The sequence below is a fragment of the Haliaeetus albicilla genome, chromosome 21 (genome assembly GCF_947461875.1).
Source record: "Haliaeetus albicilla chromosome 21, bHalAlb1.1, whole genome shotgun sequence".
Taxonomy (NCBI): Eukaryota; Metazoa; Chordata; class Aves; order Accipitriformes; family Accipitridae; genus Haliaeetus; species Haliaeetus albicilla.
This window is the reverse complement of record NC_091503.1, coordinates 12934690-12957894: the sequence shown is the minus strand read 5'-3', so window position 1 is coordinate 12957894 and position 23205 is coordinate 12934690. Positions and strand designations below refer to the sequence as shown.

Sequence of the window (23205 nt, the reverse complement as noted above, 5' to 3'; positions counted from 1 at the left end):
CTCACTAATCCTTTTAATGAATTGTGTCTCTTTGCACATGTGAAATTACTAGTATATATGGGGTGTGGTGGTAGAGCAGTAAAAGCCTCTTATGACAGGTCCTAAAGCTGTGAGTCTGAGCCTTCTTCCATACTTTTCCTGAAAGAAATACTAGTGGTAGAAGAGAGGTTAACCCACCTGTACTTCATGACACAGCAGAGAGCCAAAGTCTCTGGGACATAGTGCTGACTATTTTGCTTCTTTGGGGCTGGAGAGAAGAAGCTGTAGCCTCCTCTGTTGGCACAAAGGAGAGGACTTGTTCCATGCTGGGTGGTGGAGGTCTGATATCTGTCACCCAACTTGGGGGTACATCCAAGCCTGTCCTTTAGAGGCCTGCTCTTTAGGTGCCTGTTGTTACAGAAGCTACAGTGCCTCAGGTGTGGAAGGCTGTTGAAGTTTTTAGCTGTTAGACAAATATTTCTCTGTCTGAGATTTGAGGACTATAGCATACATTCCTTAGTGGGTGTGTGATTTGCCGAGTCCCAAAATGGTTTCAAAGTTGTCACTCTCTGAAAACATAGGACTGAGAATGCTTTTCCTTTTTTTTTTTTTTCATTTGTGTATTAGAGATGGAGGGACTGCACAGCTGGTTAAGGAAGTGACTACTGAGGACAAGCATATGACTGCTCGCTGCTGTCCTGGCAGAAGCCAGCAGAAATCAGGAGGCAGCACTGAATCTACCTGTTTACATACATGACCAGATGCACTTTGTATCTTCTGTCTGTGAAGGAGTATGTTTTAATTGATAAGAACTACAACAGCCTAGAAACAGTGTAGGTTTAGAACAAATCTGCTCAAAATTAAGTGTCCTGAGGATTTTAGGTGCCCTATTTCTATGACCAGATCAACAGAAACTCCAGGACAACAGTAAATACATCGTTAGCTCTCTTGCAATAAATTTCCCCATTTGTTATCTCCTGACCAGCAATTGACTACAATACAGGAAGGTGAAGGAAAATATTTGAACTGTTTATATCCCAGTGAAGGTGGTGTCATGTTATCTTCCTTCTTTTTCAAGATCATGTTTGCTACCAGGAAATTATGCCCCCTACGTTCTGCCAAAGTATGTTATCTTGAGGGATGGGAGGGGAAGCCAAAAAAGTAGAACAAGCAAAATACTGTGTGGTGGAACTGAAAAAACATTCCACCACAGACCACACAGCACTGGTGCCATGCTGTGCATACTGGAGTCAGGAAAGACCATAGCATTTTTGCGGTAACACCACACCCCAAACCCCTTCTCTTTGACTCTTCTGGTACCTCTCTCTGACAGTTCCTCACAGGTCTGTCTCATTTCTTCCTTCAGTGACAAAGGGAAGAATAGTTCATTCCAGAGAGAAACCATAACTTGCCTTAGACATTGCTTCTTTTAGCATGATTATTCTCCTTAGTTACAAAATAAGAGTCTCTAAAGCTTTATAAACACAGCACAAAGATAACTAGAAAACTCTTTCCCATTTCCTATTCCCATGTGTTCTCCAAGGCAGTGTTGTGTCTCAGTGGGATGTAGATTCTGCACGTATCCAGCTGCCTTCCAAACTGCTTATCAACTCCTGTTTCAGAGAAACTAGATGAATCATGGTTTATGCTGAAATCTGGCTAGTTTGAGTTGCATACATGAGGGATTATGGCTCATGCTGGTCCCTTCCTGGCAGAAAATTGGTCTCAATATTGTATCTTAGCCCAAAGTTAGGACAGACTTTTGTTCCTCGTTTCTCTGTAAGCAGTTAACCAACTCTGATAAAAGAATCATAGAATCGTAGAATATCTCAAGTTGAAAAGAACCCATAAGGATCATCGAGTCCAACTCCCTGCTCATTGCAGAACTACCTAAAACTAAACCATATGACCAAGAGCATCGTCCAGACAATCCTTGAACTCTGACAGGCTTGGTGCCGTGACCACTACCCTGGGGAGCTTGTTCCAGTGACCAGCCACCCGCTCAGCGAAGAACCTCTTCCTAATGTCTGACCTGAACTTCCCCTTACACAGTTTCGTACTATTTCCTCGTGTCCTGTCGCTGGTCACCAGAGAGAGGAGATCCGCAGCTCCCCGTCCGCTGCCCCCCTTGAGGAAGTTGTAGGCTGTGCTGAGGTCACCCCTCAGCCTTCTCTTCTCCAAGCTGAACAAACCAAGTGACCTCAGCTGCTCCTCGTAAGTCTTGCCCTCGAGGCCTTTCACCCTCTTGGTCACTCTCCTCTGGACACACTCCATAGTTTGATGTCCTTTTTATACTGAGGCACCCCAAACCGCACACAGTACTGGAGGGGGGGCCGCAGCAGCGCAGTGTAGAGTGGGACAGTCCCCTCCCTTGCCTGGCTAGCTATGCTGTGCTTGATGCACCCCAGGGCACGGTTGGCCCTTTTGGCTGCCAGGGTACGCTGTTGACTCATATTTGACTTGCCATCATCCCAGACCCCCAGATCTCTTTCTGTGGGGCTGCTCTCCAGCCTCTTTCCCCTAGTTTGTATGTATATCCAGGATTACTCTGTCCCAGGTGCACTTGAAATACTCCAAATGAAATGCATTTGCTTAAACATGTTTTTATTATGGTTAAAGGAGCAAAAGAGTACATCTGCAAGATCCATTACATATGGATACACAGAAAACAATTTGAACAGTAACATGCCATATTTGGTCATGATGATTGAGCCAAAAAGATGTAAGGAGAAATATGAATTGTAAGATTTCTATAATGCATCTTTAGAAAGTGAGGAAGAGCCTTGCAGTATCGGGAGCAAAAAGAAAAAGCAATTGCCTTGTCAGAGTAGGAATGGTTGGTGACAGTTTAGAGTTTAATCTGGGAGCTTTTGAGTGACTAATTCCAGTGGAGTCACCATGAAGCTTGGGCATAGAGAAACCTGGCTTAATTAGAAGGCTGCATTTTTTTCCATAAAACTTCTGCTGGTAAATGGGGTTGTGTTTTTTCAGTGTGATGATTCGACACTGTTATAATCAACTTGCACCAGGAACATCTCTGTTCATGCTCATGCTTTCTTTGGGTCCAATTTTCATTCCCTTAACTCTTCATCCATGAGTATATAATATTACTCTCAGAAGGGAAAGGTAAAGGGCCTCTGTTTTCATGGCATAATTTCTCTGACTTAACTTTTTTCTTTTTAAATAGAGCCTTCCGGTTTTAGAAAATATGGATGAAAGAGAGAGTATGTGTTTCTTTATACCCTTGATACTGCAGTGCTTTGGATCTTGCTGTGAGGGACAGAAATTCTTTCAACTTTCTTCTTTTTAAGGGGAAAAGCATCTGCCAAAGAAGAGGATGCTGTTGGTTGGTTTGTGCTTGATCAAGAAGAGGAAAGGGTGGTCAGCCCTAAACTCTTCAGAGACACTTGTAACCTCCATCCCACCTTCTGTTGAGCCTACCACCTCACTGCCTGCTTCATAGATTTCCACAAATGCCTCATGGACAGCTTTAGATATCTTCAGGCTCTCTGCTGAAGAAATGCCAGAGAGATCGGCTGATGAGCTGAACAGGTCAGTCACACCCAAGGCCATTAAGACAGATGTGAGGTTATATTTTTCCTCAATCTTCATGCGGGGGAGATACACTTTCATTTTCCTCTCTTCCATCGTAGTAGAACTGGTCCACTCCATGAGTTTTTCAGAGGTGATTGCACTCTCAAGCTGCAAGAAGACAAGCAAATGAGATCTCTGGGATGACAGCACAATTTCCCTTGTGGCAATGCAGTACCAGTGGTGGGTTTTTTCTCTTTGACTGCTCTTGGCCTGGCATTTTTTCTATGTATATACAGATTAATGTATCTAGGAGAGGAAAGCAAACTATGACTCCTTCTTCTCTGCTCTGTCCTGCTTTCTATTTCTTTAATAGGCTTACTGACAATTAATTTTCTTAATGAGATGGCTACTCAGCAAATTTCACCTAAAGCTCTTCTCTATTCATTTTCTTTTCTTGCGAAATATATTCCAAAAATCATTCTGTGCTTTTGAGTTGTAAGCTCTATCTACATTTAAGACCTCTAAGTAACCAGGTATTAATGGTAACCAATTACTAATACCTGAACTATCAGTTATTACTGAGGAAATTTATCTGTGTTCAAATGCCTGTTCATTTTTATAATTTAGATTCTTTGAGTTAGTGTACAAACATCTCGATGAGCATTCATTTATTATGTAACTTTTCCTATTCAGGCTAACTACAGTCCTGCTAATGACAATATCCCATGCCTGTTTTCTGTTCATATCAACAATAGTATGTCATGTACATTTTATTTCCTGAAATTGCTTTAACCATTCCCATACCCCTCATATTCAGTTTTTAGATAGTTGAATTTTTGAAGGTATGAAGGAAGTGTGCTGAGCAGTGCCAAACCAAACAATAATTACAACTAGTAAAGCCAACATGAACTTCCCAGGAAGCTCCTCAGTGTGCAGGAATGGAGATATAAAGCCCTTGGAGTTCAAGCTGCTGGAGTAGCAGCTGCTTAGCTGAGAAGAATCTGTTTTGCAATGACCAATATTTAATCCACTAAAGCAGTTCCTTAAGCAATCCATGCTCAGCACAAGCTATTGCAGGACCACTGAGACAGCTGCGTGCTTCTATGCAACAGTCCCATGTTGCCAGTGTTCAGATCTGTGCTGATGAAGTGTTTTAGCATAACTTAATTGTGAAGGGCTTTGCAGCACCTAAATTTCACTGTGTTTATGGTTTTCTGAAACCCAACTGCCAGGGCCATACCTGCTCCAGGCCAGAGACATCATCAGGCAACAGCACCAACATGCTCAGCTGCCCGCTCGCGTACGGAAGTTCCAGGATCTTCATTTTCTCAGAAGCCATCGCTGCCACTTTAAATGAACCAATCTGATACATCATCTGCACAGGTTTGCTTTCTTGCTGCAAAACCAAATAAGATAATATAGTTTTCACAATGATTATTCGTAGAGTGTAGAAATGTCTACTTATGGTTAAAACTACTGATTGCTCCTGTTCAGGAAGATTATATAACTACTTGTCTTCTCTCTTCATAAATTCTAGAAGATGACACCTTTAAGGTGATGTATGCCCATGTACCTCAGTCACTCTGAAAGGCACCTCCTGGGTGTCTTCATCCTTAAATGCTTTTTCCCACACTCCTTTGAAGTAAATGGCATTGACAAGGACCATTTTGGTCTGGGGATCCACAGAGCTCGGTTGAAGGATATTTTTGATCATTCCTTTAAGAATGCATAGGAAAAGAGAACACATGCATATAACACATCTGTGTATAACACATCTTACTTGACAATCACAATCTTAAATGAAGGGTATAGAATTTCTGAGGAGGAGGGTGTAGGGCAGGGACATTGTTTTAGTTTTGCAGCTGTAATCTTGTACTTCCGAGGTTGATTTGCTCACTGCTGTTGGCAATAGCTGTTGTATCCCTCTCCGTAAAGAATTATAATGAGAGATAAAAGACCCAGAGGTTTACTTGTTACAAAATGAATAAACCTGTATATTTTGTGAAAATGGGAAGGACCGTTGGAACCCAGGGTGGTCTCCAACCCAAACAGTAAACATAAAGAATTCTTGCTTCAAACCAAAGTTGAAAGGAGATGTCTATATAAAGAAGGTAGCAGGACAGGGAACCAGAATTTTACTCTTTCTTCTTATACTTTGTTCTTGTTTATTCTGCAGTCCTTATGCACATAGCAAGCTCCTCCTTTAGTCCTTTCCCACCAGTAGCTTAATCATGGCCTGGTTTTCTCCTTCAAACATGACACCGCACCAGAGGTTGTGCAATTGTGAATATTTTTATTTCAGTTAAAATTCAGCATCTTTTATCTGTGTTTGCTGTTCAGGCCATGTGTTTCAAGCATAAGGGAAAGGAATGTTTTAAGGGGGCCAGGAAGAGACTGAAAGAATGGAGGAACCACATGGAGATGCAGTAGGGTAAAACTACCACTTGTGGTATACCTCTTTCTATGCATTTCATACACCTTCCTACCATTCCTTAACTCTGTGGTTTTCCATTGCCCTATACCTGTTAAGATTTCTCAAGTACCTTATGACTGCATGCCCTACTCAACAGGCACACAACTCTGGGAAGCTTGAGGGCAAAGCACACTGATCAAAGGATATCCAGATTCTCAACATTAGTGTCAAACCACTTGTCAATGTGTATAAAACATACTCTAGTGCTGTCCCTTTCATCAGGACTGGAAGTATTACATACCTGCAAAGCCCCTACAGATATAGAAAGTCCTCTAAAAGGATGTGTCTGAGGAAAAAAAAAATCATTAAATGATAGTTCCACATCTGGGAACTGATCTACTATCCAGGAGAAGGAATAGAGGGAAAGCTTTTGGGTTTTTTGTCTCCTGACTTAAGCATTCTCATATGCTGTTCAAACATGGTGGCAGAAGGGAAAATACCTATGCCGATACTTGGTTTGCTCTTACCATTTGTCTGACTTTCAACCCAGGAATTGATGAGCTCTCTGGCTTGTTCTGCAGCTGTTTGAAAGCTGACAGTTTCTAAGCCTCCTTTATACAGTTCCTTCACACATTGTAAGTACTCCTGCAAAGGAAGAGCATGCAGTTTTCAGATCAGAATGTCAAAGGATTTTGCAAATATGAAATGCAACACTGAAATTAACAGATATGAATAATCTGCTTATTAAGGCTCATCAGTAACCAATTATTTTAGTTCATAAGCATCTTAAAATTTGACATTCATTGCTTCAAGCAAGAGTATATGCTCACACTTTTTAAAATATTTTCCAGAACGAAGTTTCATCCAAAAATGGCATTCATTTCAGTTGAAGTATGGGGGTTTTTTCATGTTGCCCACTTTTTAACTTTTTATTTTGCAATGGTATTTTCCTTTAATTTCAGATTAAATGTTCCTTTCAATGGGAAAGCTTAGAATATTTTTGAGAACCTGAAGTTATTTTTCAGGTTTATTTTACAAGTTGAGAAAACAGTTGGAGTTAACTATTTCCAATAAAAGTTACTTTTATTAATTATACCTTGACATGATTGGATCATGACTGTACTTTGCACAAACATCTTTTTGGCTAGGCACATTTTTTCTCAAGACTGTAGAGGGTTAGGGCTGTGATAGAAAGAAGTCATGAATCCTGTCTTCTATATGGAATAAAATTTCTTTAGCAGAACCTAGACTTCTGACAGTGCTTTTGCATTACAGAATGGTACAGCTTTGACAAGGAAATACACTCAGATCATATCTTAGAGCAACTTACCGGTAGGATTGGGTATGTCTCTTCAGCATAAAGTCTACTGGCAAGGCTGAGTGAATAATTGTCACTTGGTTTGGTGATTTGGGTGAAAATGTCTTTAAGTGAAGTATGGATGCTTACAGATGTGCCGCACTGAATTTTTGGCATGAATACAAATAAAAAGATAGATGATGTTATTCTAGTGTTAGTACTTAGTAGGTTTTTCATACTATATGAAAGATAGAGTAGTTCAGACACTTCTGCTTACAAAACTTGTTCATCCTGTATGTCTTGTTTCTGTAACTACACTGATGTAGTAGTTTTCTAAAAGATACATTTCTGTGCTGTTTTTCTACTGTAATTTCTTCATACCTCTCTCAGGGGGACTCTTAATTACCTGCAACAGTAATCTACCTCCAGCAGATCAGATAGGCTTTCCTCCATTCCCAACCAGTCCCATTTAACCAGTAACATCCAGCTACCTTGCCTAAGCATACCAATATCCATAATTTTCCCTATTTGCCAAATATTATTGTGCTGGGTTTCATCTTATGCTTGTTCTGAATCCTCTGTTACCTCCCTTCTCTCTCTGTTCTTATGAATGAAGTGTTTCCCCAACTGCTGGATGCAGAGCACGAGCTGCTCATCAGAGAGGGGTCAGAACTGCTCAGAGACTGCTTTGTCTGCTAGATTTTGCTCCCAGGAGAAAGTGACATAGAGAAGGACATGAAATTATTTCTGTACCTGAGATTCAACAGTGTCTCCAAATCCTGTCATTTTATCAAAGTGAAGGACCTGAAATTGAAAATAGCAGTAGTTAAAATAACAGGTATGACAAAACCAGGTTATGCACTTGAGATTAACACATGATATTTGAAGTAAACCTATTGGCTAATTGAGAAGCTGAATGACTCAAAAGGTGCAATCCATCTGTACCATTTGCGAACAGCTGTGCCTACTGTTGCCATTTTAGATGCTCTCTTTTTCTATTGAACATCTAGAAATCAGCTCCAGTGTGCCATTAATAATAACTTTCTTCCAGGTAACAAGCTAGCCACTCTCTATGAAGGAAATGAGAGCTGGAGGAAACTCATGTGAAACATTTTGCAGTCTGGAGACATGTTTTCGCTCTCTCCCTGGAGATTTTATCTACTTTCTTTACTCTAAACAAAGGACCACTTGAATGTGGTGTTCTCTTTGAGAATCCTACTGCTAACAATGATAACATTAAAATTTAAAACCAGTTTCAAGATTTCTGGCTGATGCATTTGTTTAACACTATGGGAGTTTGAGGTGGCCGCAGCTTTTGATAACTCTGAATCTAGATTTTTTAGCCTCTGAGCTATGCAAGGGACATTATCGTATAATTAAGTACTATGGCTCTATTGAGCAGCAGGAAGGTTTAAATCCTTAACTGTAGCCTCACCTTATCTATCTGAGTCCTGGTGTTTTCTCTTGCACCCAGGTAGACCATGGACAGAGCTGAAATGATGGTCAGGGGGGAGTAGAAGATGTTCTCGTTGACATGCTGGACTTTCAGCTCCTTGAATACATCAAAACAAAATTCCGTGCTTGCTGCACCAATGGAGCCCATTGAGAAACCAGTATTGTCTAGAGGAAACAGCAGAAGTATGATGAAAAAGTAATAATGGAATACCATATGAACACAGCGCAATGCACTTTAATAGTAGTTTTTAGGCAGTGAAATATAAACAAGTAGTTTTGAAGTCATTCTGTGGTAACATGCCTATTGTTATGTTCACCTCTCATGCATGTTAGAAACTCTGTATTCATAAATCTATTTCTTTCTGCATTTGTATTCCATTGCCTTTCTGGCAATAAAGTTCCTCAGAGGTCTTAAATCTGTATGTGATTTCTGTTTACCTTTTCAAAGCAGTCAAGCAACAATTGCCTGTACTTATTTTCAGTCAGTGAAGGCTAGAGTTCCTCGGTACTTTGTAGTACCTTTGAAGAAAACAAGAAAATATGATCTGTCTTTGATATACTTGCAAAGCTGGAAGTTCAAAGTGCAAATTTTAGTAGACTTGCTCTAGGTTTGGACAGCTACAAGTAAAAGCAGAGGCTAGCTGACTATTTTTATTTTATAAAAATAAATAAGTGCAGTAAAATATGTATTTGTTGCACAGTACTTACTGTCAGTAGATCTTCAAAGATTTGTATCTTTACCCTTGTTTTAGTAATGGAAGCATGGATAGACAATATAATTCATCTAAGGTCACCTAGTCTAGGAGAGAGACTGATGCACAAACTTCATATTCCACCCTATTGTGCTTTCAGATATAGCGTGCTTTGCTTAAATATATATATATATGTACTACGCTATAAGCTTTCTGAGAAATTAAATTTTGTTAGTGACATTCAGATAGAATAGAAATGCAGACATGATAAAATAGCAATGTCTACCATAATACAACACTGTTAAATGAATATTTGTTTGTGGCATAGACCAGTAAAATCTTTATATTTGTTTCTGTCTGGGGCTACTATAAAGTGCTGGACAGTGTAAGTCCTGTGTAGCCACTATGCTTATATAAAAGACGACTTTTGAGATCAGCATGCATCTAGTTTCCTTCCTGTGATTTATAAAAATTGTGGAAGTCTGTCTTTCAAAATCCAGCCCCTTATGTAGGTGCTTAATGCTGGGATCTCAAGTATTTCTTTGAAGTATTAAACTCCACCAAGGTTTTTAGTGACCATGCTCATGAGTATACACATACACTCACACACACATTTCTCTCACTTTCCTTTCTGTATATAAGTTCACATTTACAGATTATGGTAAAGATAAGTCTGTAACACCCACATATGTTTTTATCTTGTGTAGTGTTCACCAGCTGTATTTTCCAGGGATGCAACTGTTAGAGAAATTTCACATTAAAATAAACATAGCAAATTCATTGAATGCCACAATTTTGCTCTCAGTGCACTCTCTTGAACCAAAGGTCGATCAAGCAAACTTATTCTTTGGCAGCCAAAATCAAACTTAAAAGATACTGAATGAAAGGATAATGTGCTCTGAAATAAAATCATAATTTAAGCACAAAATACTATTTTAAGCACAAAGAATAAACTTAAAAAATGTCTTCTGAAAACAAATACTAGGTTTTACACATAATAAAATAGTGTAGAACGCATATACACAGGTGAGAAGATTTGTAGAGAATACCATGTAAATATTCTGTCCTTAAAGATACCAAACACAATAGTTTCTTTTTTTTAAGTTTAGGCATGAACAAGAAAAAATACAGTGAAAAGCTAAATTTTCGTAGAGAAATGCTTACCTTTTGAGCTTCAGCACCAAAGGCAATACAGCTTTCCAGCTGTATGTAGACAGACTGGCTGAGCCCTTGGGAATTTATACAGTCTGAATTGTGACCCACCCGTTGCTGCCCTTCAGAAGTTTGAACTTTGACACCATAAAAATAATTTAATGGGATTAGGTCATATTTTAGTTTCAATGGGTCCATTTTTGATTGAAGGGGGAGCAAATATTAGTTTTTTATTCTGTATAACAAAGTGTTTTCCACCAGTACATCAGGACTGTTGGACTGGAGAAAAGACTGGGACATAGTGCTGACATTCCTTTAAGCCTCATTTGCAATTAGATACTGCGATGTTAATAAAAACAAAAAATGTGAAAACCTTAGTGATGGAAAATGTAATTAGCAGTTATTAGTCAATGTGTCTATAATTAGACAATTTGTTATTGTGGTTGTAGTAACAGACCAGAACTCTCTTTCAATTGATCCTTTTTGAATGTAGAAAATGCAGCTGAGCCATGCTAGACAGAAGATAAGTGAGAACAGGATTTGGCCTCGTTTTCTACTAATAAAACTGGGGAAATAGAGAAGGGTGCATGTAAGAAAATCAATTGCGATAAAAGTCAAAAGCAGGCACATTTTGTTTGAAAAGTTGGAATACTTAAAAAAGATCTTTTGATAAGTGTGAAGGTTTTATAGCAAACTATTTTATTCTCAGGGAGTAATAGCAAAACATAGTCCCAGACAAAGTAAAAAGCAGTCAGTCCAAATGTGTTTGTGATATGCACTTGCAATGTATCTCTCAGATCTTCCATGGGTAACTTAATGGCCTGGCAGATGATGGAGGAACTGTGAAATCCAGCTAAGGGAGTGTTCATGGTCTGTGGAACAATCATAATGTACAATAGCAAATATATTTCAGTTATAAAAGCATTTTGGTTATAAAAGCTATTGTTCTGTATTGAAATAATAGAATGGACAAACAGTAAAGAAACCATTCTGACCTCTGTAAAGCACTATGTGATTTTTAAAAAGGCAGGGGGGAAATCCCAAAGTCAGTACGACATAATTCTTCAGAACATATATGGAGATGACTGTGATCTCTGTTAAGGAGAAGAGGCAGGCTCCTGTACTGCTGTCAAAAGTTTAGACAGTGCAGTTTTCTTTGCCTCAGACTGCTTCCTTTTGTGAAAATAAACGTGCCATAGAAATCCACATTCTCCTTGCCGAGTTGTTGCCAAGGCAGTCTGAGGACTTAAGCAAGACCAGATTGTAGTGGAAGTGTTGTTTTTTGTTAGACCTCTACTTCACAGGTATCAGCCAAGTGGTTTGGTTTGGTTTTTTTGTTTTCCCGCAGATAGATTGACAGATACATATCTATACTTACTTAAGCACAGAATAATTCTTCTCACTTTTTCTTGGTCAGGCCTACTGCTTCTGTTTCAGCCTTTAAGAAAGCCTAAAAAGCTTGTCTGCTTTTTCTGATGATAGAAGTGCTTCTCAGAAAACTTTATGCCTACCTATAAAATATGTATCAGTATGCTGATGGAGAAAAGGAATGGAGAATGAGTCTCCCAGGTGTGTTGTTAATCAAAAATCTCTATCATCTGGTCAATCAAACACCAGTAACGAGTTATGTACATGTATTCTACTTAGCTCTTTTGTATCTGTTTGTTAATATACACATCAATGTAGACCAGGTGGTCCTGCCACACTGAAACATCCTGGTGAAATTACAAGGAAAAGAAGGACGGTTTTGCCTCTTACTGAGGCAAGGAACTGTTTGCCAGCCAGCCAGGTGCTGGAGAAGACATCCAGCCTCAGAGGGATGCTTCCAGACACTTTAAAGCATTAAGACAGTGCTACCATAGCTGAGAAGAATGGTCAAAGATCTCCTTGAGAGGGAGGCAGTCAGGAGGCAGTATCAGTAGGAAAATTTCAATCTTTCTGGAGGCCTGGCCTGAGGGCATATCACATGGACACAGCCAGGGGACTGGGCAGCTCAGCTAGTACCTCAACTAGCTCACCCTCCTCCGTGTTCAAAGGGAGAACAGCTGTAAGGGTGAGTCAGCCTTGTGAAACTAGAATATGGTGGGTTTTTAATGGAAACTCTCTGAGAGAAGATCTAGCCTTGGCTGAGTTGTCAGATGGAGGATCCTGAATAATTCCTGTCTTATGAGAGTCTCCACTACAGAAAAGGGACGAGTTATCCACTATGGCCAAAACTGTCAGCCATTTTGTCTCAGCAGACACCAGGTCAGGCCAGTAAGGGCAAGATGTTTCTCGAGTAACCCTAGCATAAGTAATTAAGATTTTCTTTTTCTTTTAATTACTTACATTTTTATGAATATAGTTCAGTGTGTTGCCTCCATTGGATGTTATGAATAAATGCTTTTATTAACACTTCACCATAACCTGTCTTAAGAGTGTTGAATAACAGGGTGTTTCTCACCCAACAGTTTGGTGTACCAGTGAGCCAAGGCACTGAACACTTAAACAAGTACCCACGCTCCTTCTTTTGTATCCACTGGCAGAGTGGGTCCCCATTTCATTTGTGTAGCTCAGGAGGTGAGGTGGTACCACAGACATCAGGAGAGGCAGAAGTGCTTTCTAATGCTAGGTGGCCAGAAGAATATATGACATATAATAAAATACTGGGAGGTGTGCCTGGACCCTGAGAGTCACAGGGAGTGTATCACACCGTGCTTTGCTTTTAAGCTTCTTGTCCACAAAATAATAATTACTGGGAGTCCTTCAAAGCTGAAGATGAAAAGGCTGAAGAGAACATGCCAAAGTAGGCATATGCTGACAATACTAAACTAAAAGGAACTGTGGACTCCCAAGAGGGTAGGGAGGCCTTACAGAGAGATCTGGGTATGCTAGAGAGCTGGGAAATCACCAACTTTACAAAATTTAACAAGAACAAGTGCTGGATTCTCCACCCAGGAAAGGGTAATCCTGGATATACATACAAACTAGGGGAAAGAGGCTGGAGAGCAGCCCCACAGAAAGAGATCTGGGGGTCTGGGATGGTGGCAAGTCAAATATGAGTCAACAGCGTACCCTGGCAGCCAAAAGGGCCAACCGTGCCCTGGGGTGCATCAAGCACAGCATAGCTAGCCAGGCAAGGGAGGGGACTGTCCCACTCTACACTGCGCTGCTGCGGCCCCCCCTCCAGTACTGTGTGCGGTTTGGGGTGCCTCAATATAAAAAGGACATCAAACTATGGAGTGTGTCCAGAGGAGAGCGACCAAGAGGGTGAAAGGCCTCGAGGGCAAGACTTACGAGGAGCAGCTGAGGTCACTTGGTTTGTTCAGCTTGGAGAAGAGAAGGCTGAGGGGTGACCTCAGCACAGCCTACAACTTCCTCAAGGGGGGCAGCGGACGGGGAGCTGCGGATCTCCTCTCTCTGGTGACCAGCGACAGGACACGAGGAAATAGTACGAAACTGTGTAAGGGGAAGTTCAGGTCAGACATTAGGAAGAGGTTCTTCGCTGAGCGGGTGGCTGGTCACTGGAACAAGCTCCCCAGGGTAGTGGTCACGGCACCAAGCCTGTCAGAGTTCAAGGATTGTCTGGACGATGCTCTTGGTCATATGGTTTAGTTTTAGGTAGTCCTGTGAGGAGCAGGGAGTTGGACTTGATGTTCCTTATGGGTCCTTTCTAACTTGAGATATTCTATGATTCTGTGAAACTATGTGTCTACACTTAATAAGCTTTCCTTACACTGCTTATAATGAACCTCAGATCTGTGCCACTATTTTCACTCTTTATCCCTTTTTTGTTCAGGGCCACTTTTTGCACAAAGGCATTTATTTCTATTTCTACCACACTGGTCTTCCATTGCTGCATACTTCTATTGCTGCATACTTCCATTGCTGCATATAAGACTTGACCAGTACATTTAACTCAGTCAAATCTGCCTTTGCAGTGTCCCTCAAACCTCTGTCCTAAACAACCATAATTCCCCTTCCCTTAATCTGGTTTATTGTACATGAATTACATAAGTGTCCAGACCTGTGTCACAGGCCAACTCATCACAAATGGCATGTATTTTAGGACCTACAAACATATCCAGAAGCAGCTGCAGTTTTGTCAGTGATCATTTTTTCACACCATCACACTGCAAGTACAGAATAAAAATGATCCCAGAAGTGCTTTTTATACCTGGTGAATTTGACTTCTGTGTAGTGTCCTGGTTCCAGACCTGAACAACAGTTTTGTCTGTGTTTGATGCAGAGCTTTGTTTCATGAGTTACACAAAAGCCATGTTTTCTCTCCAAGAGCTGGAATTTCAGGTTCAGAACACGGTCACAATAAGCAAAGACATGGAGGATAAGCAGGTCTGCTTTGATAGCCTATGAGAAAGACATTCTGCACTCTTTCCTAGAGGCCTGTTTTAGTTTTCTGTGCTCAGCTGCAAGGCCAGTTGTAAGCAACAGAATCTACCCATGAGCAAGTGAAGAATTGAATCAGAACAGGCTGTCAGCATAGCGTCAACACACAAAAGGTCTTGTGTAGTCTGCTTGACATCGGGTCTAGAGAGAGTAAGCAAACCCTTCTGCAGTTGGAAGGGTACCTGGGACAACTGGCAATGGATTGCCCTGTCCAGCACAGCTGTGCAAAGCAGTACAAACAGTTCTGTCACACATCCTTGTTTGACAATGCTTGTTCCAAGAAAGAGGTCAGCTAAGGCTCTGCTGCCCTTTTCTTTGCCAGGCACTTCATTGTGGTGCTGTCCCTAAACCAATAGACTCTTGAGTACTTGAGCCTTGGACACCTGAGAGTATAAAAGACACAAAAGGATATGAAGTCCAGGTCAGCTCACAGACCAAAGCCTCTCATCCAATCACAAAAACCTGCGCAGAATTCGAGTTTTTGTTCTTCTCCTTGTTCCTGCTCTTTTGCCAGTAGGAAAGAGCATGTTAATTGTTTTGTGTTTGTCTTCATTCCCCATTGTGAATCTGGAAGCAGTTTTTTGATGAGGGACAGAAGCAGCCATTCACAGAAAGAGAAATCATTTTACCCAGAGTGATTGCAGCTGACTGTCTAACTGATTGTCATTGCAGACCTTGGTGCTGTAGCTATCAGTGATGGTTTCTCTCTCAGTCATTCTGTGGTACTGTGTTTTTTCTCCAGAACAAAGAAAATGAGGTGTCTGGTCAAGCTCCTTCAGACAGGAGCTCATAGCCTACCTGGCACCCTTCTGCAGCAGCACTGTGCCATTCAGAAGGGACAGACATTGTTGCCTGCAGTGCTGCCTTGATCTCTCACAGACTGTGACAGGGACATTTGTCATTGCTCTTAATTGTCATTGTGATATCCCATATCAGGACTTACATTCATTTTAACCTGACATGGGCTCAGCCTTCATTGTACAGCTGATGATTTCTTAATGCACCCCCATGGATATTTGATCTGATGTATGTTGATGTGGCCTTCATGGCATGCCTTTCAATGATCACATCCCATAGGCCAGCAACAGGATGGATGGGAGTATTTGACCCAGAACTTGGAGATCATCCTCACTGTGGTTGAATGAGTTTTAGCTTCACCTACATGCAAAGCCTTTTACTTGCTTCCATACATGCCACATATCTTGCTGCTGAAGCAATATATAGGCTGTCTCTGATGATGAAGGTGCCTTCATTCTGACAGAGGTCAAATGCAAAAAGAAACTGTACAAGAGTTGGAAGCAAGGAGAATCCACCAGGCAGGAGTATAGAAGCTTTCCCCATGCATGCAGGGATGGAATTTGAAAAGCAAACATTCTGCTGGAGGGAAACGTGACAAAGGATGTGAAGGGCAGTAAGAAAAGCTTCTTCAAGTAGAACAGCAAAAAGAAGACTAAGGAAAAATCAGGATGATCGGAAAAGGTTCCTGATGATTTGAAAAAGGGACTAATTTTCAGAGTGGGAGAGGAGGAGAATTCAGGAGACTACAGGTCTGTGCAGCCACTGAAAAGTGCACTGCTGCAAGGCACTAGGGCTAGTGTTCATTATGAACTGCATTAAGAAAAGCACTCAGACTCTGTAAGATATTGCTTAAAATACCATTTATTGCAGCTAATGTTAAAAGGAAAAACAGGATAGTATAGATAATCTTACATTCCCTCAGATGCAGGGAACCCCAAGTTGTGCAGCATTGGACAGACCACCTGTCAAGGAATGGCATGCAGTGCAGGTCCTATCCATGGAGATAGATGTTCACTGACACTTTGGTCTTCAGAGCTCTTGCAGGATTTTCTAAAGAAAACAATTCAATTCATCTCTACTGTGAAACAAAAGTACGTTCATATGAAAACATGCTGCTTCACTTTACAATAAATACAAGGACACAGGTGGTGCAGTCACCCATGCCAAGTGGGAGCTACCTACATGTTCCTTCACTGTGATCAGCGCACAAAGTTTAACTTGCAGCCCAGTGCTATGTGCAGCACAGCACAGGACAGGCAGCCAAACTACGCGCTCAGCACAGCACAGGCCTGTGCCTTCTCATGACAACTGTTATGTGGATAATCCTTGATGTACAGGTGTATTCAGGTTCAAATCACTACAGAAGGCTTCAAAGCAAAGCCTCCTGGGAGCATTTTGAGATACATGGAGGAATAAAACATGATCAGAAAAGCCAGTGCAGATTTACCAAGGGCAAACCTCTCCTGACCAACCTTATTGTCTTCTAGGATGGGATGGCTTGTTCTATAAACACGGTGAGAGCAGAGGATATTGTACACCCTGACTTTAGTAAGGCCTTCAGAATGATCTCCCAGAATATCCTTGTAGTTAGATTGGAGAGCAACAGACTGAGTAAGCAGACAATATTTTGGATGGAAAATGAGCCAGACTGCCAGGAGCAGCAGCAGCAGGGCTGCTCCGTGAGGACAGTGAGCCGGGCCAAGGGTCACCCCCAGGGTGGGCAGTGCCGTCACCAGCCAGTGCCTTACCACAAGATCTGATCACAGGGAGGTAGAACCGAATGCCAGTAACAGGGTCCATCGACAGCCATGGACACAGCAAGAGAAGAACCAGGGGCAGAGTCCCTCTACAGAGCCCAGGGTCAGGGAGCAGTGAGAGCTGGCTGCTCCCTGTGGGGTGGGAGTCTCACTGACCAGGGCCCAGCCCCATGGTACCTGAGCGAGGGAAGCAGGACAGACCCTGAAATGGTGGCAGGTCCAACCAAGTCTTCAGATCATAAGGCAATACAGCACCAGGGCAGGTCCAAAACCAAACCGGGAAGTCAATCCACAAGTGAGGGTTGGGATCAGGTCCGGCAACCACCAGGAAGGACCACAGTGACAGAGAAGGGCCAAGGTCAAGCCAGGAAATCAGTCTGCAAGTTGGGATCAAGAGCGCCCGTGGCCAGGCAGGGCAGGGCTGTGGGGAGCTGGAGATCGGCTCTGAGGCGGCGGCACTGGGGTAGGGGCTGATGTGGAGTCCTGTGTGCAGGTGGGGGAGACCCCATGGGAGGTCAGGGCCAGCCAGGGCTGTTAGCACCCTCAGGGCGCAGACACAGCAGCCTCCCCTCTGAGGAAGGTGGTCCTCACTCCTTACAGAGACCCGGGCTCAGGAGAGACTTGCTTTAGAGCGACTCAGTGGCCGTGGGGTGTTAGTGGGCTGTTTCAGGGGACACAGAGCCAGGGCAGGGACAGTGGATTGGAAAGGGACGTGGCATGAGAGGTCAGGGGCTGAGTGAGGGAGTCAGGCCATCCCAACAGGCCCTGGAGGCTGGTTGGGCACAAGCCGGCAGGGAAGGAGGGTCTGGCTGGGTGGAGGGGGGTTCACTCAGGAGCCTGGGTCTGAGTACTGGGTGAGTGCTGTGGGAAGATCAGGAAGTTTTGTAAGGACAAGGCGCTGTGTGGCCAGAGAGCGGGCTTCTCAGTGCTCAGCAGAGGGCTCAAGGAGGCCTGAGCTCACTCTCAGGTAGCAGCAAGGCCAGCTTCTCCCCAAGGAAAGACAAACCAGGAGGCAAGGGGGATCCCACAGCCAGCAGGGCAGGAGCCTCACCAGCCAGGGCTCACTCCCACAGGACCTGAGCAGAGCAGGCCCAGAGATCACGGACGGCTCCAACCAAGAGTCCAGGTCATAAGGCAATGTCATGGCTATGAGGCAAGTCCAAAGACAAACCACCAAGTCAGTTCACACGTCTGAGCTAAGCTCAGGTCCAGTGATCACAAGTCAGGGCCAAGGTCACACTAGGAGTCCTTTGCCAGGCATGGGCACAGCTGTGTTTGAACTGGAGACTGATACACCTCTGATGTAGCACAGAGAAGGACTGAACGTCCAGGGCATAGCTTAGAGCTCCTGGGCCCATAGGTGTGGGCAGAGGCTCCAGGTGTGGCTGGTCAGGACCAGTAAAGGCTTATTAGTGCACTCAGAGCCCTGTCACCCACCTATGAGCAAAAGAGATGGGCCTGGAGACAAGGCTACGAGGCTTGGGTCTGAGGTCCATCAGGAAGCAGGCCTGGAGACAGGCACCTGCAGTGTACTTCAGGCAGGGACTGAAATGCCAATGCTCAGCTAAAATGAGCTTCTGTTGTGGGCAACAGTCTTGATTTGTGGAGTTTCACGTAATTTCTTGCTGATTAACATAAAATTTTTGTTGTTGATTCAGGTATTGACAAAAACCAATGTAACAAACTATGAAACAGACACTTAGACCTTTCATCCCACTTCCCCACACTCAATTTCAGTCCAAAACCTCTCCTTCTCCACTTCCTAGTTTCAGCTTTCTTGTTAGTCTCAGTGCTTCCCAGTCCCTTTGGTGAAGCAGCTGGCAATGCAAGAGGTTGGGGTTGGTGTATAACTGTTTCTATCTGCCAGTTATTGCTGCTCGCTTTTTTCCTGTGCTCTAGTGCTCCACAGGCTGCAGTTCCACAGGGATGCCGTGCTCCGGTGCCAGTCACCTGCAGGCTGCAGTCCCTCTGGGGTGTCATTGCTCTGGCATGGGTTGCCTGTGGCTGCAGGCCTCACAGGTGCCTCCTCTGGCATGGAGCCCCTCCTCCCAAGAGTGTGCCTTCAGTTGTGCTCTCAATAACATCTCCTTCCACATCTCCTCTGTTTTCTTTCTCCAAACACATCTCTCACATTTGTCCTGCCACCCTTTCTTAATTACACTTGAGGAGAGGTGCCATATGCTCCTCTGACTGTCTGAAGATTTGGCATACAATGAGTTCTTTTCATTCATTACAGGGCCAGCTGCAACTGGCTGTGACTGGCTGAGGACAGTTCATGTCCTCCTCTCACAAAGACCGCCTCTAGTATCAAAATGGTGCAAGTGCCCAACACAGGCTCCTGGGCCCATGCAGAGAGGGTGTGTGGGAAAACTCCTGCCGATGCTGGTCATGCCATCAAGGTCATAACATTGGCTGTTTTCAGTCCTGGGACTTCAATAGCTGGTAGTATTTTCTATATGTTTGTTACCTCTCAATGGATTTCTCTTCCATGGTTTTGTCCAGTCTTCCTTTAAAATTATGTAAAATTTTACCACCTCCAGCATCCTTTGACCATGAGGTCCATCATTTAGCCACCTGTTTGTTGTCAGCTACTTCTATCTGGTTTTTTTTAAAACCGCTTTCTACTAACTTCTTTTAATACACTTAAGTTCCTGTATCAGAACAGACACTGAATAGTCAGTCTCTGTCATTGTCTCCATATCATCCAGGACTTCAGAAACCCCTGCTCTTGAGAACATCATCCCTCTCCTAGGAGCTTGGCTGCCTGGGCTCAGGCGCATCTGAAGCAACTGCCCAGCCTTGAATCAGAGCATTGTTTGTGATAGAGCTGTGGGATGCCTCCATGGGGGTCTACAACCCCCTCACTTGAGAGAAGAATTTAAACTGAGTCTCTTGATTGTGGTCCTTGCTACTTGCATGCCTGTTCCTGGCCATGAACCTCACCAAGATGGAGCCTGTAATGCACTACTGCAAGTGTTCATTTTGGGCACTAGTAAGAAACTGATTAAAATGAGACGGAAAAAGGAGATAGCATAGATAACTTCATGTCCCTTCAGATGGCAGGGACCCCAAGCTGTGCAGCATTGGATGGATCTTTATTCAGGGCACAGTACACTGTGCATATCCTATGCATGCAGAGGTTCACTAGTGGTGTGACCTTTACAGCTTTTATAAGTATGTTCTTAGAAGTAAACAACTCTGTTTATAATTTCCATTGTTGAAGAAAAATATATTTGTATAGAAACATGCTGCTTCACTTCAAGATAAAGACAAGGATGTGCTGGCAGCATCATCACCAAGTGCCAGTTTGGGACCATCTACAAGCTCCTCCATTATGATTAGCAGGCGAAGTTTATCCCACAGCCATGCAATATGTTCAGCACAGTATAGGCCTGGAGGCCAGGTGATATGTGTGCAGAACATAGTGCAGCACAGCACACGCCTGTGCCTGATCAGGTCAATTTTTATGTGGGTCACTAACTCCTCGATGTACAACAGTCTTCACGTTAGGACCACTACAGACCCTGATGTGTGGACTTAACCTCCAGGCTTGATATTTGACCCAGCTCATTGCTACAGACCTGTTTGGGAATCACTGCACTGTAGTGGTAGCATGAGGAACTGTAGCATTGAACACCTTACTGGGGAGGCCGCTGCCCCACTGGCCTTGCTGTCACCTGCTGCCTTGGGTCCCCTTCCCTTGCTGAGCAGCCTCATTCTTGCCTCTCCTTGATAATCCCCTCTCTGCTGTCTCTTTTCCAGATTGAAGAATCTTAGCTCGCTAGCCACAAGAAACAGAAAACTGAACCACAGCTCTGTGTCAAAGCCTTCCCAGAGGATATGTAGCTTTCAGTTTGATTCAGCATGCTGTGCTTTCTCAAATATCATTTGGGAGCCCAGGACAGCTTCTCGCCTGCAGTCCAGGAGGAGGTTCTCTGAGTGCTCCTCCTCTGGCGACTATGACTAGAGCATACTGCCTGCAAAGTCCTGTGCCTTCAGCCATGGATTTGGTTTGCTTTGGAGAAGGTAGGCCTTTCTTGCAAGCCAAATGTGCAGAGAAGTGTGGAATGGTCTCAGACAATTATATTCCCCAAAGGGCACAGAAGATATGTCAGCTCCAACCCTTCCCCGAATGACATGAGAAGGAAAGGCACACTTAGTCCACAGAGCACTTCTAATGCTGTCCTATGCAGCATTAAAAAGAATGTGATTGCATGTGGCTTGTTTTGTTCCACAGACCCCTAGCAGTACTGTTTATCCAAAACAACAAAACACATAGTGAAAATGGAGTGTAGTGGATGGACAGATGGCAATTCATTGACATACCAACTTCAATCATGCTGCCAGGGAACAAAAAGGACTATTGGACAACACCTAGATTTTGTGGGAACTGGGATTCATGTTTTTAAACTCTTCTGGACTTCAGGGCTCAGAAGCAGCAGGCAGTGTTTGCTCCCCTCATGGCTGTTCTTCCCTCATCCCTTTGTAACACCCTCCATGCTGCTCTTTGCTGATTTGCTTCCCATGGGGGCTGCCGCAGCCACATTCACCATGGCCCAGCCATTGATATGGGGGTATAGATTTTATTCAACTTTGCTGATTCTGCACTTTTATTTCTCATTTTAGCCTCTACAGAGGACGTTTTCTCCTTTGTAAACCAAATAGCTCTATCCCTACTACAGTATTTGACTTTAATATTATTTTTTCATTCAGGATACAGACATCTTAAAATGCCTCTGGACATTCACCAAATAATATTTCTGTCTTTTTTCTTAAAAAATTACTGGGTTCCAAGCACAGTGCTACTGGTCTACATTTTCAGTATATCGATCAGAATCATCTGCTTGCACAAAAATTAAAATAACAAAATTGGAACCTACATGAAGCTCCCAAACTTAGTTTTCAGCAGTCTTTCAGAAGACTGGTAGACATCACTTCGTATCCCCAGTGACACCTAATGGCCCAATTTAAAACAAGTCAAATAGTTCTGTTTCACCGTGAGGACATTAGGTGGACTCTGTGCCTTAAAAACCTCTCTCGTGTGTAGTTTTAGGAAGCCACTTGCCATTTCAGCCTTGATTTTCTCAATTTCTTTACTTTAAAATAATCATCAAGCGAACGAACGATTAAAGAAGGGAATAGCTATTTTTTTCTTCATGTTGTATAATAAATACTGCTGTAATAAATGTTGATAGTTTTATTGTCATTGTACATAGAAAGTGCAGAGTGACGGACATGCTTATTTCAGTTTAATAACAGTTTTGGAATTGTTTAATAACCTTACAGACTCTGCTCCTTAGGACAATATTTTACAAATCCTGCTGCCGCTTTTTTTTTTCAGTTGCAGCAAAACTCTGTTGACTTCTTTTGGCTATAAGAGAAGCAGAACATAATGTACATAGTAAACCTTGAAATGTCATATCTCTTGAAATACTTTTTTGCTTAAATACTTGTGTTAACAATAGCTAATCCTTTATGACTGTCTTGGGAAGACCAGTATTTGCAGTTCTCCCATAGACTTCAAAGCATCTGTGAAAATGTTTCCTTGCTGCCAGCATCATCATTTCAAGTTATATTTAATGCAGAATTTGCAAATGGTTGAGGCAGCTCCAAATACTCCCATGTGTCTCTTTTTAAAGCACTTTTTAAGTACTGATACTGTAATTTGCAGTTCAGCATGTGTATCCCAGCAGAAGGAAGATTACTTAACTCAGCAATTAACACTAATAATCTTTTTAATTG

General features: G+C 42.7%; 1 protein-coding gene across 1 annotated transcript; it reads right to left on the bottom strand.

Annotated features, from left to right (window-relative positions):
* Window positions 1-3285: 3285 nt before the first annotated feature.
* LOC104312597 (ovalbumin) lies at window positions 3286-8906 on the bottom strand. Its single transcript, XM_009921168.2, has 7 exons — window positions 8659-8906; window positions 7977-8027; window positions 7257-7385; window positions 6454-6571; window positions 5087-5229; window positions 4754-4909; window positions 3286-3681 (listed from the first exon to the last, which is right to left on the bottom strand). The coding sequence occupies exons 1-7, from the start codon at window positions 8890-8892 to the stop codon at window positions 3286-3288; spliced, it is 1227 nt and encodes a 408-aa protein (XP_009919470.2). The 5' UTR covers window positions 8893-8906.
* Between the last annotated feature and the right edge of the window lie 14299 nt (window positions 8907-23205).